This window comes from Acomys russatus, chromosome 5, assembly GCF_903995435.1.
Source record: "Acomys russatus chromosome 5, mAcoRus1.1, whole genome shotgun sequence".
NCBI classification, from domain to species: Eukaryota; Metazoa; Chordata; class Mammalia; order Rodentia; family Muridae; genus Acomys; species Acomys russatus.
The window spans coordinates 32802288-32817492 of NC_067141.1; the positions used below are offsets into that span (position 1 = coordinate 32802288).

At 43.0% G+C, this 15205-nt stretch overlaps 2 protein-coding genes across 5 annotated transcripts in view; both read right to left on the minus strand.

Moving 5' to 3' along the window:
* Nucleotides 1-1509, minus strand: part of Stx3 (syntaxin 3) — a 41257-nt gene extending 39748 nt beyond the window's left edge. For 3 of the 4 annotated variants that reach the window (XM_051146170.1, XM_051146168.1, XM_051146169.1), the window contains exon 1: nucleotides 1306-1390. In XM_051146170.1, the coding sequence (XP_051002127.1) occupies nucleotides 1306-1335 (30 nt within the window). In that variant the 5' untranslated portion in view covers nucleotides 1336-1390. Of the gene's footprint in view, nucleotides 1-1305 lie in introns of all 4 variants that reach the window. The other variant, XM_051146172.1, reaches the window with a different exon arrangement.
* An 11624-nt stretch (nucleotides 1510-13133) lies between these two features.
* On the minus strand, nucleotides 13134-14066 carry LOC127189818 (olfactory receptor 10V1-like). The gene is given in 1 exon segment (XM_051146916.1): nucleotides 13134-14066. A coding segment is annotated over 1 exon segment (933 nt).
* Between the last annotated feature and the right edge of the window lie 1139 nt (nucleotides 14067-15205).

Below are 15205 nucleotides of genomic sequence, written 5' to 3' on the forward strand. Positions count from 1 at the left end.
TTGGTGCAGAGCCTCAGCTCTCACAATAGCAACTGCCCCTTCCTTCTCTCAGGTTCTCCCAAACCTATTCTGCAGCCCAGTGCCCAGAGCACGCAAACCGGGTCAGGAAGATCTCAGCAAAGCAACACACTGGCCACCAACATTTCTATTCTTGCCCGCCCCCCCAAAAAAACACCCCGAAGTTATCAGCAAAGCATTTACTATTTGTTAAGTCTTATGCGCAAAGGGCTCTTCTGCAGCTCTCTTGCTTTTAGCTTGCACATCTACTGGTTTTACAAATAACAAAACTTGGAGTTTAAAGGGTAACCAGTAAGCATTAGGGCCAGGACAAAGCCCCAGTGCTAATGCACACTAATACTTCCCAACCCGTAAGGACCTCAATAATCGCCTGGGAAGATTCAGTGAGACCTTCATCGGGTCTAGACTGAAGCCCAAGTGACGCGCTTCTAGTCTAAGGGGCAGCCAGTATCCTCCGGTGGGTCCCCAAAGTTTCACACTAGCCCTGCCCCGTAGAGTGTACACAATGACTTATTAAATGAACCAGTGTCTCAAAAATTCATGCTCAGCACTTCCCTCTGTCAAGTCCCGTTGTGTCATTCAATCTTCGTAACAGACCTATAAGGGAGGGTGAGTCTTTCTTGACAGACAAGGAAATAGGCTCAAAAGAGTGACCTAAGCTTTTCAGCGTTTGTGCGGTACAGACGACCACAGCTGTCTCAGGGGGTGCAAGAAAAAAAAATAATTATAGACCAGTGAATGGTAGGGGAGGGGGAGCCATCCCTGCACCTGACAGGCTCACAGTTCGGGAAATCACCCGGAACTCTTAGCTACTCCGGGGATGGGGTAGCCCTGCCCGGTGCTCAGAGAGGGAAATAAGGAAGAGAGGAGGAGGCCGGTTTGAGGCATAGTGCCAGGCGGCAGAAGGCAGCTGGTGAGGTGAGTCCCCTGACTTCCCCATTAGCCCAGCTGATTTCAAGTCCCAAGGTGGGTCCAAGCTCTGGAGGAATTCCGTCCAGCTTTGGGGGAGCAGGGGTGTGAGGGTTCCAGGCGTTCAGGGAATCGCTGCTAGGTGATGAATCACCGAGCACATGACCCGGCAGGGGAAGGGAGGGTGCAGAGCTCCGCTGGATGAGGCGGGGGCTTGGGCTGTGAGGCCTAGCGCGCTGAGCACCCCTACGACTTGGATTAGGGGAGCTCAGGGAAAGCCCCCTTCCCATGCCACTCCTCCGGCGGCAGATCCCCCACCCCCACCCCACCCCCCGCAGGTCCCGGGCCAGCCAAGATCCCCAGGCGCCGCGGACTCACCGCCTTCAGCTGCTCCAGCCGGTCCTTCATCCTGGCCCAGGTGAGGGCGCCGGGCACCGCGTCCCAGGTGAGCGCGTCCCAGGTGAGCGAGTCCCAGGTGAGCGGCCTGGAGCGGCGGCGGGTGCGGGCCGGGGCGAGGGAGCTGCTAGCGCAGGCGGAGGCGGGCGGGGGCCGCTCTCGAGGAGGTGCGTCCGAGGCCACCGAAGTCCGCCGCGCCCGCCCTCTCCGGCCCCCGCCGGCGCCGCGCTCAAATCCGGCTCCGGGACTAGCGCCGGCTCAGCGCTCGCCCGCCCCCCGAGCCCGCCCCATACCTGGGCCGCGCCCCGCGCTCCTGCTTAAAGGGCCAGCGCGCGCGCTCCGACGCCACCCTTTATCTCAAGGCGTTCCAAGAGAAGCAGAAGCAGTCGAGGGTCACCCACTCAAGACGGAGAAAACGAGAAGGGATATGTCTGCCTTCGATTTTCTGATTTTCGTGCTGTCCATAGTGTCCAGCCCTCCGCGGACTCGTCCGGTTGAAGGCAAGCTGGTTCCCGCTCCCTTTGATGGGGGAAAATGTTCCTCCTGAAAGAAGGTGCCTGCGAGATACAGAATCTGCGCGCGGTCCGGGCTCAGAGACCTGTTCAGGGAACGTAACTGAAGATGAGACACAGTGGGTCGGGCTGCAGCGAGGAATTTCGGGGTTATGCTGTTAGTGGCCATAGTGCGTCTCAGAAAGGTGTGTGGAGACGGTTCAGCCACCTTTTACTAACAATTTGAATAACTGTTAGGGAAATCCTGTTCCTCTAGAGGACTCCATTTCCATAGCTATAAACTAGAGACTGCTTAGCAGTTTTCTGCGAAGCCGCTGAATTGTAACTACCAGGCCGGGAATATTGTAGGATGAGGAAACCTGATTGGGAAAATTTAAGCCCCACCCATCTCCTCCTTACTGTAAGGAGCCTCGGGATTTGAAGAATTTTTGGAGAAGTGTAGTTTCTCTCACTATTCTTCTCTGTTCAACCATGCCCCTAACCTCGTCTCCTCCGTATATGATTTTGTATAACAAATGGACTATTAGCCGGAGCCAGTGGTCAACAACCGGAGCTAGCGAAGATTCAGTCTCAAGTTCGAGGAAGGATCCTGCGCTTTGTGTTCAGTTTTAAAGGTCATAAGATATTTTCTTAATTATAACCGGACTTTCGCCTCTGAGATGTACACGCTCCTACTGACGTCCTCCGCTGCCATAAAGATAATCAAGTAACGCAGGACTTGGGCACTATGAGCTGGCCCTGCGGTTCTCAACTCTATTGGAGGATTTACCGCTCCTGTCCTCTTGCTGCGCTCCCTCCGCGCTGAGAAGGCTTCCACGCCCCCTGGTGGCCGTAAACCATTCACTTCGAAGCAAGAACCAAGGATCCCTGTTAAGATATAATTACTTTCAGGTTGCAAAGATGGCTCTGCAGTTAAGAGCACTGACTGGAGGAGCGAGTTAGGTTCAATTCCCAGCATACACATGGCGACTCACAGTTTCGGGAGCAACGCCCTCTACTGGCCTCTGCAGACACTGCACACATGTAGTGTAATAATAAGCAGGCAAAATCACTCATACAAGTAAAAAAAAATTTAAATCTCAGAAAATTATTTTTTAAAACATACTTGATTTCGCCAGGCGTGGTAGTGCATGCCTTTAATCCCAGCACTTGGGAGGGAAAGGCAGACGGAGTGCTGCGAGTTCGAGGCCAGCCTGGTCTACAAAGCAAGTCCAGGACAGCCAAGGCTACACAGAGAAACCCTGTCTCGGAAAACAAAAACCATACTTGATTTCAACGGGGTAAAATTGTGGCTCTCATGCAAACATAAAATGAAGACATTTATTTTTTATAATTATATAAATATAATTATACAATATATAATTAAATTATATAAATATAACTAAATGGAGTTACACTCATTCAAATCCACAGACGAAGCAGCAGGAATTCTGGGATGAGTAGTTTACTCAATGCAAACTGGCTTTGGGGAGGTAGGAGAGCCTGTGCTTTTCTTGCAGACAAAGTTCTTGTCATCTCCATGGATAGAAGCACTTTTGTTACTACCAGTTGCCTCTAATTTACACAGTTGGACAATATCTGTAAGAGAATGAAAGATATAAGCCATTATATAATCAGAAAGGTGCATTAAATAGAGCAACCACAGGGTACATAGCATGGAACAGCTTCTTGGTGGTGGTGGTAATCACTGGCCATTTTAATTTGCTCAGTTTTTCTGTACACTCCCAAGGTAGCAACTTTTATGGTTGAATGGAATGAAGTCAGCTAATAAGTTATTATACGGGACAAATGTCCATTATTCTTGCCTTTATCCAGACACTTAAAAATAAATAAATCAGAGCTTATGAAATAGCTCGGTCAGTAAAGTGCTTGCTACACAAATATGAGGACCTGAATTCAATCCCCAGAACACAGTTGTTTTTTTAAAAATCAAGCACAGTGGCACGTACTTGCAATCCCATCACTGGGAAAGTTGAGACCTGCAGATCCCTGGAGCTCACTGGCCAACCGGACTTACCTGCTTGGTGAGCGCCAGGTCAGTGCAAGATCCTGTCTCAAAAGGCAATGAATGTCATACCTAAGGTGCTTTTGTAATTGGACCTCCTGGTCTGGAAAGATGGCTCAGTGGTTAAGAGCACTGTCTGCTCTTCCAGAGGTCCTGAGTTCAATTCCCAGCAGCCACATGGTGGCCCACAACCATCTATAATGTGACTTGATGCCCTCTTCTGTTGTGCTGTTGTACACTCATATACATAAAAAAATAAATAAATAAGTAATTGGACCTCTTGACAATTCCAGCACCCTTTCAATTTCTAGTCTTAGAATTGAGGGAATCTATTCAACACATAGCAAGCACTAAGAGCCTACATTTAAATTTAAAAATCAAGAAATCTCAACCTAGTTACATAGCAGCACACTTAAAAACCCTAGAACAAAATGAAGAAATTACTCCCAAAAGGAGTAGCTGGCAATAAATAATCAAACTCACAGTTGAAACCAATACAATAGGGGAAAAAAAAAAAAAACAGAGAACCAATGAAACAAAGAGTTGGTTATTTGAAAAATAAATAAATAAGAGTGACAAACCCTTATCCCAATTAATTAAAAGGCTGAGAGAAAGTATCCAAATTAACAAAATTTGAAATATAAAAGGGAAAATAACAACAGACACTGAGGAAATCCAGAGAATCAGAAGGACATACTTTAAAAACCCGTACTCCACCAAATTTGAAAAATCTATTGAGAGAGAGAGAGAGAGAGAGAGAGATTGGGATCCAAGATGGCTACGCCTAACACATACCTTGTTTGATCAGCAGGACAGCTGTGACCATTCAGCAAACTAAGGACTGATCTGAGAACCACAAAACACCAGTACTAGTGAGAGGGGTCCAAATTGTGCAGAGTAAAGTTGGGTCCAGCAAAACCACAAAGTCCCAGGTCCCCACAGAAACCAGGCTAGCACCATGTGCCTGGCTGGCAGGCAGCTCTTGAACCCACTGGGGCACAGAGCTAGCCAGGAACTGAAAAAACATCCACATCTATGGGATCTAGCACCTAGCAGATACCACAGTCCAGAACACTAGTGGATCCGACCTCAGGTCACTCAGCAAATCTACAGAAAGCAGGCACTCTCACCAATAGACAGATCATCATGAGAAAAACTAAATGGAGAAATAATGAAACTAATAGACATCATGAATCAATTGTACCTAACTGATATATATATATATAAAACTTTTCACCCAAACACAAAAGAATTCACTTTCTCAGCACCTTATCAAACCTTCTCCAAAAATCAACCATATACTTGGTCACAAAGCGAACCTCATCAGATACAAAAAGATTGAAATAATCCCTTGCATCTTATCAGCCCACCATGGATTAAAGCTGGAACTCAACAACAACAGAAACAACAGAAAGACTACAACTTATGGAAAATTATTCAATATAGTACTTGAAGTTCTAGCTAGAGCAATAAGACAATGAAAGGAGACCAAAGGGATTCAAGTAGGAAAGGAAGAAGTCAAACTATCACTATTCTTGGATGACATGATAGTATACATAAATAACCCTAAAAATTCTACCAAGGGACAAGGGACTCCTGCAGCTGATAAACTCCTTCAGCAAAGTAGCTGGATACAAAATCACCTAAAAAAAATCAGTAGCCCTGCTGTATACAAATGGCAAACATGCTAAGAAAAAAATAGGAAAACTACACCATCTACAATAGCCACAAATAATATAAAGTATCTTGGCACAACTCTAACCAAACAAGTGAAAGAGTTATATGAAAAAAAAAAAAAACAACTTAAAGTCTCTGAAGAAAAAAATTGAAGAAGATATCAAAAGATGGAAAGATCTCCCATGTTTGTGGATCAGGAGAATCAACATACTAAAAGGTAATTTATAGATTCAATGCAATTCCCATCAAAACTCCAAGACAATTCTTAACAGACCTTGAAAGGTCAATTCTCAACTTCATATGGAAAAAAAAAACCAGAATAGCTACAACAATCCTGTACACTAAAAGATCTTCTGGAGGAATCTCCATCCTAAATCTCAAGCTGTACTTATAGAGCAACAGTAATAAAAATAGCATGGCACTGGCATAGAAATAGGATGGTTGATCAATGCAATTGAAGAGAAGACCCAGAAATAAACCCACACACTTATGGGCATTTGATTTTTAACAAAGAAGCCAACTCCATACAATGGAAAAAAGAGAGCATCTTCAACAAATGGTGCTGGTCTAACTGAATGACTACATGTGGAAAAGTGCAAGTAGGCCCATATTTGTCACCGTGCACAAAACTAAACTCCAAGTAGATTAAAGGCCTCCATTTAAAACTGGATACCCCACATCTGTTAGAATATAAAGTGGGGAAGAGCTTTGAACTCATTGGCATGGGAGACAACTTTCTGAGCAGAACACCAACAGCCCAGGCTCTAAGATCAACAATTGATAAATGGGACCTCATGAAACTGAAAAGCTTCTGTAAGGCAAAGGAAACAGTTAACAGAACAAAATGACAGCCTACAGGCTGGGAGAAGATCTTCACCAACCCTCCATACATCCAACAAAGGGCTAATATCCAAACTATATAAAAAAAAAAAAAAAAACTCAAGAAATTAAACACCACCAAGCCAAATATTCCAATTTAAAAAATGGGGTACAGAGCTAAACAGAATTTTCAACACAGGAATGTCTAATGGCTGATAAACACTTAAAGAAATGCTCAACACCCCTAGTCACCAGGGAAATGCAAATCAAAATGGCTCTGAGATTCTATCTTACACCTATCCAAATGGCTAAGATCAAAAATTCCAATGACAGCACATGCTAACAAGGATGCAGAGAAAGGGTAACACTCCTCCATTGCTGGTGGGAGTGCAAACTTGTACAACCACTTTGGAAATCAATCTGTCACTATCTCAGGAAATTGGGGGTAAGTCTACCTCAAGACCCAGCCATACCACTCCTGGGCATATACTCTAAATCTGCTCCACCGTAAACAAGGACATTTGCTCAACTATGGTCATAATAGTTCTCCTCAATTTTATTGGGCCCCTACAAAGGTATAATTTGCCCCAAATCAGCTGGAAGAAACCTTAAGATAATGATGCCCCATTCTCCTAAGGGGAGTTGGCTAAGTTTTTGTTTGCTCTCTTGGGCTACAGATGCTTATTTTCATCAGGAGTTGGTTATAAGTTACTATTAGTCTTAAACAGAGAGAAAACAAGGTTGGACTGAGGAATGTCTCTTTTTTCCTTTATCTTTCTTGAATAGGTATGGATATAGGTGTTGAAAAGAAAGAAGGGGATATAGAAATATATCGGAATAATAGAGCAAAAGGTAGATAGTTGAATGTACTCAACTTAGGTCTTGTTACTCACAAATAAGGTTATTTTTAATTCATTAGTATTGAATTTTGTATATTGATGCAAAATAAGTTTAATTTTGATACAGTGGTATAGAATTCAAAATTAAGACTATTCTTTATACACATTATATATATATATATATATATATATTTCTACTCTAATATGAGGTATTATACCCATAGAACTCAATTATAATACAAGATTTATTTCCAATACCTTAAATGTGGTATTGCAGGCTGTTTAGGATAATTAAATAATGCAAGCTAATTGTTAGTCAATCTATCTTTATCATAAGAATATATATCCTAGGTTTAACAGATAGATATGATTCTATAGATCATAAGATAAAATAGTTAGATAAGGTCTTTCAAAACCTCAGAGAACTACAGAATATGGCATTTTAAAATGTTTTTATTATTTTAAAGATTCTTTGACAATAAGATAGGTTAACTCCTGGCAACACCTAGCCCACCTCAAAGAAGATGATAAGCATCAAAGAACCTCCTTATGGAGATGGCTTCAAATATGGCAAGCTAGCCACTGGGCAAAATATCCTCATTTCTGCCACAGACAGAATTCTGCCTAAAAATGGGCAAGCAGAGTTGACAGCCAAAGTCTTCCAAGACAGGGTAAGCAAGTCCTCAATAGTCCCTGCTTCACAAGTATGTCTGTGAAGGCTAAAGATGATGCTCCAACATTATAGAGAGTTTTGGGTGAGTATTTAGGCAGCAAACTGTCTCTGTCATTTTTTTCATTTTGGAAGCTGCTAACCTGTACTTCCTGTTTACTCAGTTAATCAATTTTTATTCTTTCTCAAGTCTCTGATGGAGTTGAAGACCAGATAGTTTAGTCTTACAGTTTAGCTTAGTCATTTAGGGGTTAAGATGTTCTTAGGTCTAAATAGATGTTTTAAGTTAATTGAGGTGAGATATGATAGATATTGATTTTCATTCAGAATTTTAGACTCACCAAGATAGAAAAATGTTTTCTTCAAGGCTGCCAAATACAAATAGCCAAATCACTATGAATGTAACATTTATATAATTCCTGATTGTCTCATGGTTCTTCCTGCTGTATGTAGTTTATTTTATTTCTACGTAATAATATAAATGTATATGTAAAAAAGAAATATAATAAAAATAGTCTTCTATAAAAAATGAATAATTTTCTTGATAGGTACCATGTACCAAACTTAAGTCAAGGTCAGATAAACATTTTAAATAAGCCCTAGTAAAATAGAAGCAGTAATAAAAGTCTCCAAACCAAAAACTACTCAGGGCCAAATGATTTGAGTGCAGACTTCTACCTGCCTCTCAAAGAAGAGCTAATACTAACACTCCTCAAACTGTTCCAGGAAATAGAAACAGAAGAAACATTGCTTTATGTACTTTATGAGTCCACAGTTACCCATAAGGACATAACAAAGAAAGAAAATTATGGACCAATTTCTCTTATGAACATAGATGCAAAAAATAATAAAATACTTATAATCTGAATCTAAAAATACATTAAAAAATCATCCACCATAAGTAGTAAGCTTCATCTCAGAGATACAGGGATGGTTCACTTTACAAAAAAAAACAAAACCAAAAAGAAAACAATAAATGTAATCCACCATATAAACAAACTAAAAGTAAAAAACATATGATCATTTCATTAGATGCAGAAAAAGCCTGTGGCAGAATCCAACACCTCTTCATGATAAAAGTCCAGGAGAAATTAGGGACACAAGAGACACACCTAAACATAATAAAGGCAGTTGACAGCAAACTCATAGCCAACAACAACACTAATGGAGGGAGACTCAAAGCAATCACACTCAAATCAGGAGCAACACAAGATTGGCCACTCTCTCCATACCTATTCAATATAGTATTTTAAATCTTAGAGCAATAAGACAACTGAAGGAGATCAAGGAAATACAGATTGGAAAACAGAAGTCAAACTATCTTTATTTGCAGATGATTGGATAGTATACTTAAGTGACCCTAAAAATTCGACTGGGAAACTCCTACAACACCTGAAAAATACTTTCATCAAAGTAGCTTTCCTGTATACAATTGACAAATGGACTGAGTAAGCAATCAGGGAAACACCACCTTACACAATAGCCTCAAATAATGTAAAATATCTTGCCGTAACTGTAACAAAGCAAATGGAAGACTTACTTGAATGACAAAAACTATAAGACACTGAAGAAAGAAACTGAAGAAGATGGAAAGACCTCCCGTGCTCGTGGATTAGTAAATCAGTAAAAATGCCCATCCTACCAAAAGCAAGCTATAGATTCAATGCGATCCCTATCGGAATTCCAACACAATTCCTCATATATCTTAAAAGGACAGTTTTCAGCTTTGTATGGAAACACAAAGAAACCAGGATAACAACAAAATAAATAATAACAGAATAATAAAATAACTTAACTAGTGGAGGTATCACCATCCCTGGCCTCAAGGCGGAGACTGAGGCAATGTGCACAGGGTCTGTATGGGTCTGCACCAGATGGGCAGTGGTTGGAGAGCAAGTGGTCCAGCTACCTTTATTTGCAGGTGATATGATAGTATACATACAAACTAAATGTCGCTTCCCTGATTTCCTTCTGTTTTGAAGGAGATCAGAAAGCAAAGGCCTGAGGAAGAGATTTCCAGTTCTTACATCCATCCTGGTCCCTGTTTCATAACCATTTGCAAATGAAATTTTAATTTTCTTCAAGATAGTCTCAATAGAGAAAGAAACATTTTTATGCTCAGGCTGCATGCCCAGCAATAGATGGCTAACAGGAAATGAACTCCGTGGCATCTTCGGAGAGTCTTCACTTCACAATGCTGTGGCCAAGTTTTCTCTTCTTTTTTCTTTCTTTTTTAAATTTTATCTCATGTTTTGTTTTTATTATGTTTTTCTCTCTTTTTACCCTACAGGCCCTTTGCATATAGATTATGGCTTCTAGTTTTTGTGTATTGATTGGATTCCTAAGTGTGAAAGTGATTGGTTCTACTTCTTGTTTCTCTTGGGCTCTTTTCCTTCTGTTTGTTTTGTTCATCTCTGATAATTAATTTTCATTTTATGGTACTATATTTTATTATTATCTCTTAGAAACCTGTTTGTTTTCTAATGAAACAGAAAACAGGTGGACTCAAATGGGAAGGGAGGCAGGGCGGACCTGGAAGGGGAAACCATAATCAGGATATATTATGAGAAAGAGGAAAAAACTATTTTCAATAAAAGGGGAAAAAAGAAGAAGAAAGAAAGAAAGAAAATGAGGAGCTGAAATTTTCAGTCACATACAAAACAACACTCTGGGTATTCACTGTCAGCACGCCTAAGGAAGCAGTACCCAAAGGAGGGTCAGACTGGGTGACTGCCTCACTGAGGAAGCAATTGCCATGCAAAGGAAAGGACCAGAGTTTGGATCCCCCAGAACTCAATCACAGGGCAGCTGCCTGGATCCCAGCCTAGGACGGCAGAGACAGGAATCACTGGAGCAAGCTGGTTGTCTAGACTTGCTGGAATCCATAAATAAACTCCAAATGTGACAAGAGACCCTGCTTCCATAAACAAAGTGGAGAGCTATTGAGGAAGACACTTGAGGTGAACTCCCTGCCTCCTCATACAAACCCACTGTGCCGGTTTGAATGAGAATGTGCTCTCCCCCCCCCCCACCTGCCCCATCATAAGCTCGTAAATTTGCATACTTGGTCCCCTGTTGATGAGCGCTTTGGAGGGGATTAGGAATGTAACTTTGTTGGAGGAGGTGTATCACTAGGACTGGACTTTCAGGTTTCAAAAGCCCACCTCAAGGTCCAGCATCTGTCTCACTGCCAGCTGCTTATGGATCAAAATGTAAACCTTCCAGCTACTGCACCAGCTCCAAGACTGTCTGCTTCCTGCAATGATGAAAATGGACTAACCCTCTGAAATGTAAGCAAGCCCCCAAGGAAATGCATTCTTTTATAAGTTACATTGGTCATGATTCTTCACAGTAATAGAACAGTAACTAAGACACCTACACATGTGCTCCTGGACACATGAAAGCATCCATTTTTACACACACACATACACACACAGCACATGTACATAAAACATGCAAAACAAAAGGAGGTTGCACCTTTCATCTATAGCATAGCTATACATTGGCATTTGCATGCAGTGAGCAGCCCTGTGGTAAGCAGGTGAGATTTTTTTTTATCATTATTGTACTCTTCACAATTGTCTGACCATACAGTGTGTATCCCACCTCAAGAGCTAATGTCTGAAAGTGCAATGTCCCACAGACACCATGTACCTGGTAGTCCTGAGATTTGCCAGAGAAAAACCAGTTCCACAATTTTGAACCAAATTTGAAGCAAACTTTAGTTAAATACTGACCAGGATAGATTGTAGTCAGGACCACTTCCTAGGATTCCCAGCTGAGTGGCAACAAGACACATGTAGGGGCTATTTAAGGACAACCTGATACAGCCACTGTATTTTCCCATGTGGCTTTATTATTTCTCAAGAACTGTAACTCCCAGCATTTGAGGGAATTACCTAGTTCTTGGGTGGGTGGGGCTTACAGGTTAACCTTGGGTCTTATAGTGTCTACTAGTGGGATAGGGATCCAAAAGTGGCAGTGACTGAACCAGAGCTGCTTTTGCTTTTTCTTTAAATAGGGTTTCATGTAGCCCAAGCTGACCTTGAACTTGCTATGCAGCTAAGGATGATTTATTTATTATATATACAGTGCTCTGCCTGCTTATACCCCTGCAGGTCAGAAGAGGGCATCAGATCACGTTCTAGATGGTTGTGAGCCACCATGTGGTTGCTGGGAATTGAACTCAGGACCTCTGGAAGAGCAATCATTTAACTCTTAATTTCCTTGCCTTTACATCCATACGGCTGGGGTTGTAGGCATATGCCGCTCTGCCCCGCTTCCTTTTTGTTCTCATCTTTCAAAGGAAGAGTACAAATGATTCTGCTTTTCTGCCCTGTGGAACTCTTTCAAAGGGCTGAAGTTTTGCAACATGTGCCTCGTAGTTTCCTAGGTAAGGAACCAAAGCCCTGAGGAGATTTCCACTTCCTGTGTCCTTCCGGTTCCCTGCTTCAGAAATGCTCTTCCTACTTAAACACCAACTCCACAGCGAACTTGCCATGGCTCACGCCCCTATTTCCTCTACTACCCCTACTCCAGGGCTGCATGATAAAACAAAGCAGCAACACTGTGTGTGTGTGTGTGTGTGTGTGTGTGTGCGTGTGTGTGCGTGAGCGTGCACACTCAACCCCTTCTCAACTTCACGAGCTCTCCTTTAACTACTGATGCATCAGTAATTAAAAGATATGTAATGTATATTATACATAATAGTAATTAAAGAATAACAGTAATTAAAGAAGAGTTCATGAATTTGAGAAGGGGCTGGGCAGGATAAGTGAGAAATTGAAGGGGACGGAGGAAGAGATGGAAATGGTGTAAAATACAGTGCTCATGTGTGAAATGCTCAACAACACCAAAGAAGAACTCAGAATTTACACAATGGGAGCCGTGAGAGAGAGGTCAGAGTAGGATACTCAAGCCTAATCCTTTCCATGTTCAGTCTTCAGGATTGCCATAACCCTCAGACCTGTATCTGGAGAAAAGTCCAAGGTGAGACAGATGTTACATGTGATCACTGCTGTGTTTCAGTTTTAAAGTGACAAGATACATCACTCTGTCTGCTCTCCTCACTGCCCGCAGTACTTTGGTTCTTCAGGTATTCTTCATCCCCACGTTGAAGAATGACTATCCTGAAGTTGAGAAAACAAACTCTCTGTTGAATAGTAATGCAGCAGGGAAATCTAACTGCCTCAAACCTACTATAACCTGCAAGCCCCTACCCCCTCATCCCATTAACAGTCGACTCAGCATCTCTGCTCCCCAGTGTTGGAGAGGACCATACAGAGTTCTCAATGTTTTCCAAGCAGGAGGGACCTCATGACCGCCTTCCTCAGGGCATCCTTGAGCTCTCTGTTCCTCATGCTGTAGATCAAAGGGTTCAGCACAGGGGTGATGAATGTGTAAACCACAGATACTACCTGGCCCCGCTCAGGGGAGGAGCTGGAGCTGGGACACAGGTAGATGAGGCTTCCACATCCATACTGCAGGAGGACCACAGTCAGGTGGGAGGAGCAGGTGGAGAAGGCTTTGTGCCTCCCCTCAGCTGAGCGGATCTTCATGAAGACATAGGAGAGAGTGATGAGGAGGAAAGGGATGGTGAGCACAATGACACTGACCACAAACAGAGTAGCCTTGTGGACACGGGTGTCTGCACAGGCCAGTCTCATGACAGGGAGGACGTCACAGTAAAACAAGCTGATTTCCTTACTGCTGCAGAACGGCAGTTGGAAGATGAGCACAGTCAACTGCATGGCCAAGATGAAACCCAGCAACAGGGACCCCAGGGCCAGCTGGACACACAGGTGCCAGCTCATGATGAGGGTGTAGCGCAGAGGGTGACAGATGGCCACAAACCGGTCATAGGCCATGACGGCCAGCAGAATACAGTCAGCGCTGCCCAGGAAGATGAAGAAGAACATCTGGGCACCACAGCCTGCCAGGGAGACCACAGTCCTCTCTGTGGACAAGATGCTGGCTAGAGTCAGGGGGGCTATGGTAGAAGAATAGAAGATCTCCAGGCTGGCCAGGTTTGCCAGGAAGAAGTACATAGGGGTGTGGAGACACCGATTGGTCTAGATAGTGAGGACAATGGACATGTTTCCTCCAATGCTGACCAGGTACATCATGAGAAAGACCACAAAGATCAGCATCTGCACCTCAGGGAGTCTGGAGAAGGGGCGGAAGTGGAAGAGGACCATCCCAGTCTGATTCCCTTCCTCCATGTACTTAATGCACTGGTCTGCTACTGGTACAGGTGATGACCCTGAGGATAGACAGATGTTAAGACCAGAAGCTCTAAGTGGCCAGGGGAGCTAGAGTCATTCTCTTCTGTGGTTTACCCCCTAGTGATTTGCCCATGCTCCAGTAAATAGTTCCTACCCATCATGTTCATAAAAGTAACTCTACAGCCTGGTGTGGTGGTACATGCCTTTAATCCCAGCAGCCAGGAGGCAGAGGCAGGCCAGTCTGTGAGTTCAAGGCCAGTCTGGTCTACAGAGCAAATTCTAAGACAGCCAGAACTATACATAGAAACCCTGTCTCCAAAAAAAAAATTTTTTAAGTAACCTTAATTAAACTCATTGGATAAAAATAAAGACAGACAGATGAAAACAGGAGAAAAGTTAGAAAGAATGGGATGAGCCGGTGAGAGGGACATAAGAAATGCTAATAAGGGGCGTGGTGGTGCACGCCTTTAATCCCAGCATTCGGGAGGCAGAGGCAGGCGATCCCTATGAGTTCGAGGCCAGCCTGGTCTACAAAGTGAGTCCAGGATGGCCAAGGCTACACAGAGAAACCCTGTCTCGAAAAACAAAAAAAAAAAAAAAAAGAAAGAAAAAGAAAGAAATGGTAATAAGGATGAATGCGATCATGACACATTGCATACATGCATGAACATGTCCCAGATTTTTAAATTACATTACTCGCATGACTGGATAACATTCTATTGTATGCATATGTAACGTGGTTGTTTTTATGCGCTCATCAGTTGATCCACAATGCCCAATTGCTCCCCTTTTCAGCTATTGAGAATAATGTTGGACTAATTCAACATACCAATTCCTTTCCAAGTCAGCACTGAAAACTTAAGCCAGACTATACTACTTGCAAACCACAAACCTCTCCTTTCCTGATCCTTTCTCTAGCACTCAGTGGAACAGTCTCTGGAGTTAGATTGTGTAGGTGCTGGTGTTAGGATGCACAGACCAACAGTGTGACCTTGGGCAACCTGTGTATGCTCCCTGTATTAATAGCTTCATTCCAGAAAAGAACAGTGGGACTCACATGTTAGAAACATTAGGAGGATAAAACCACCCGGGCCCTAGGAAACGCTCCCTGAGTATTAGTAATAACCACTGAAACT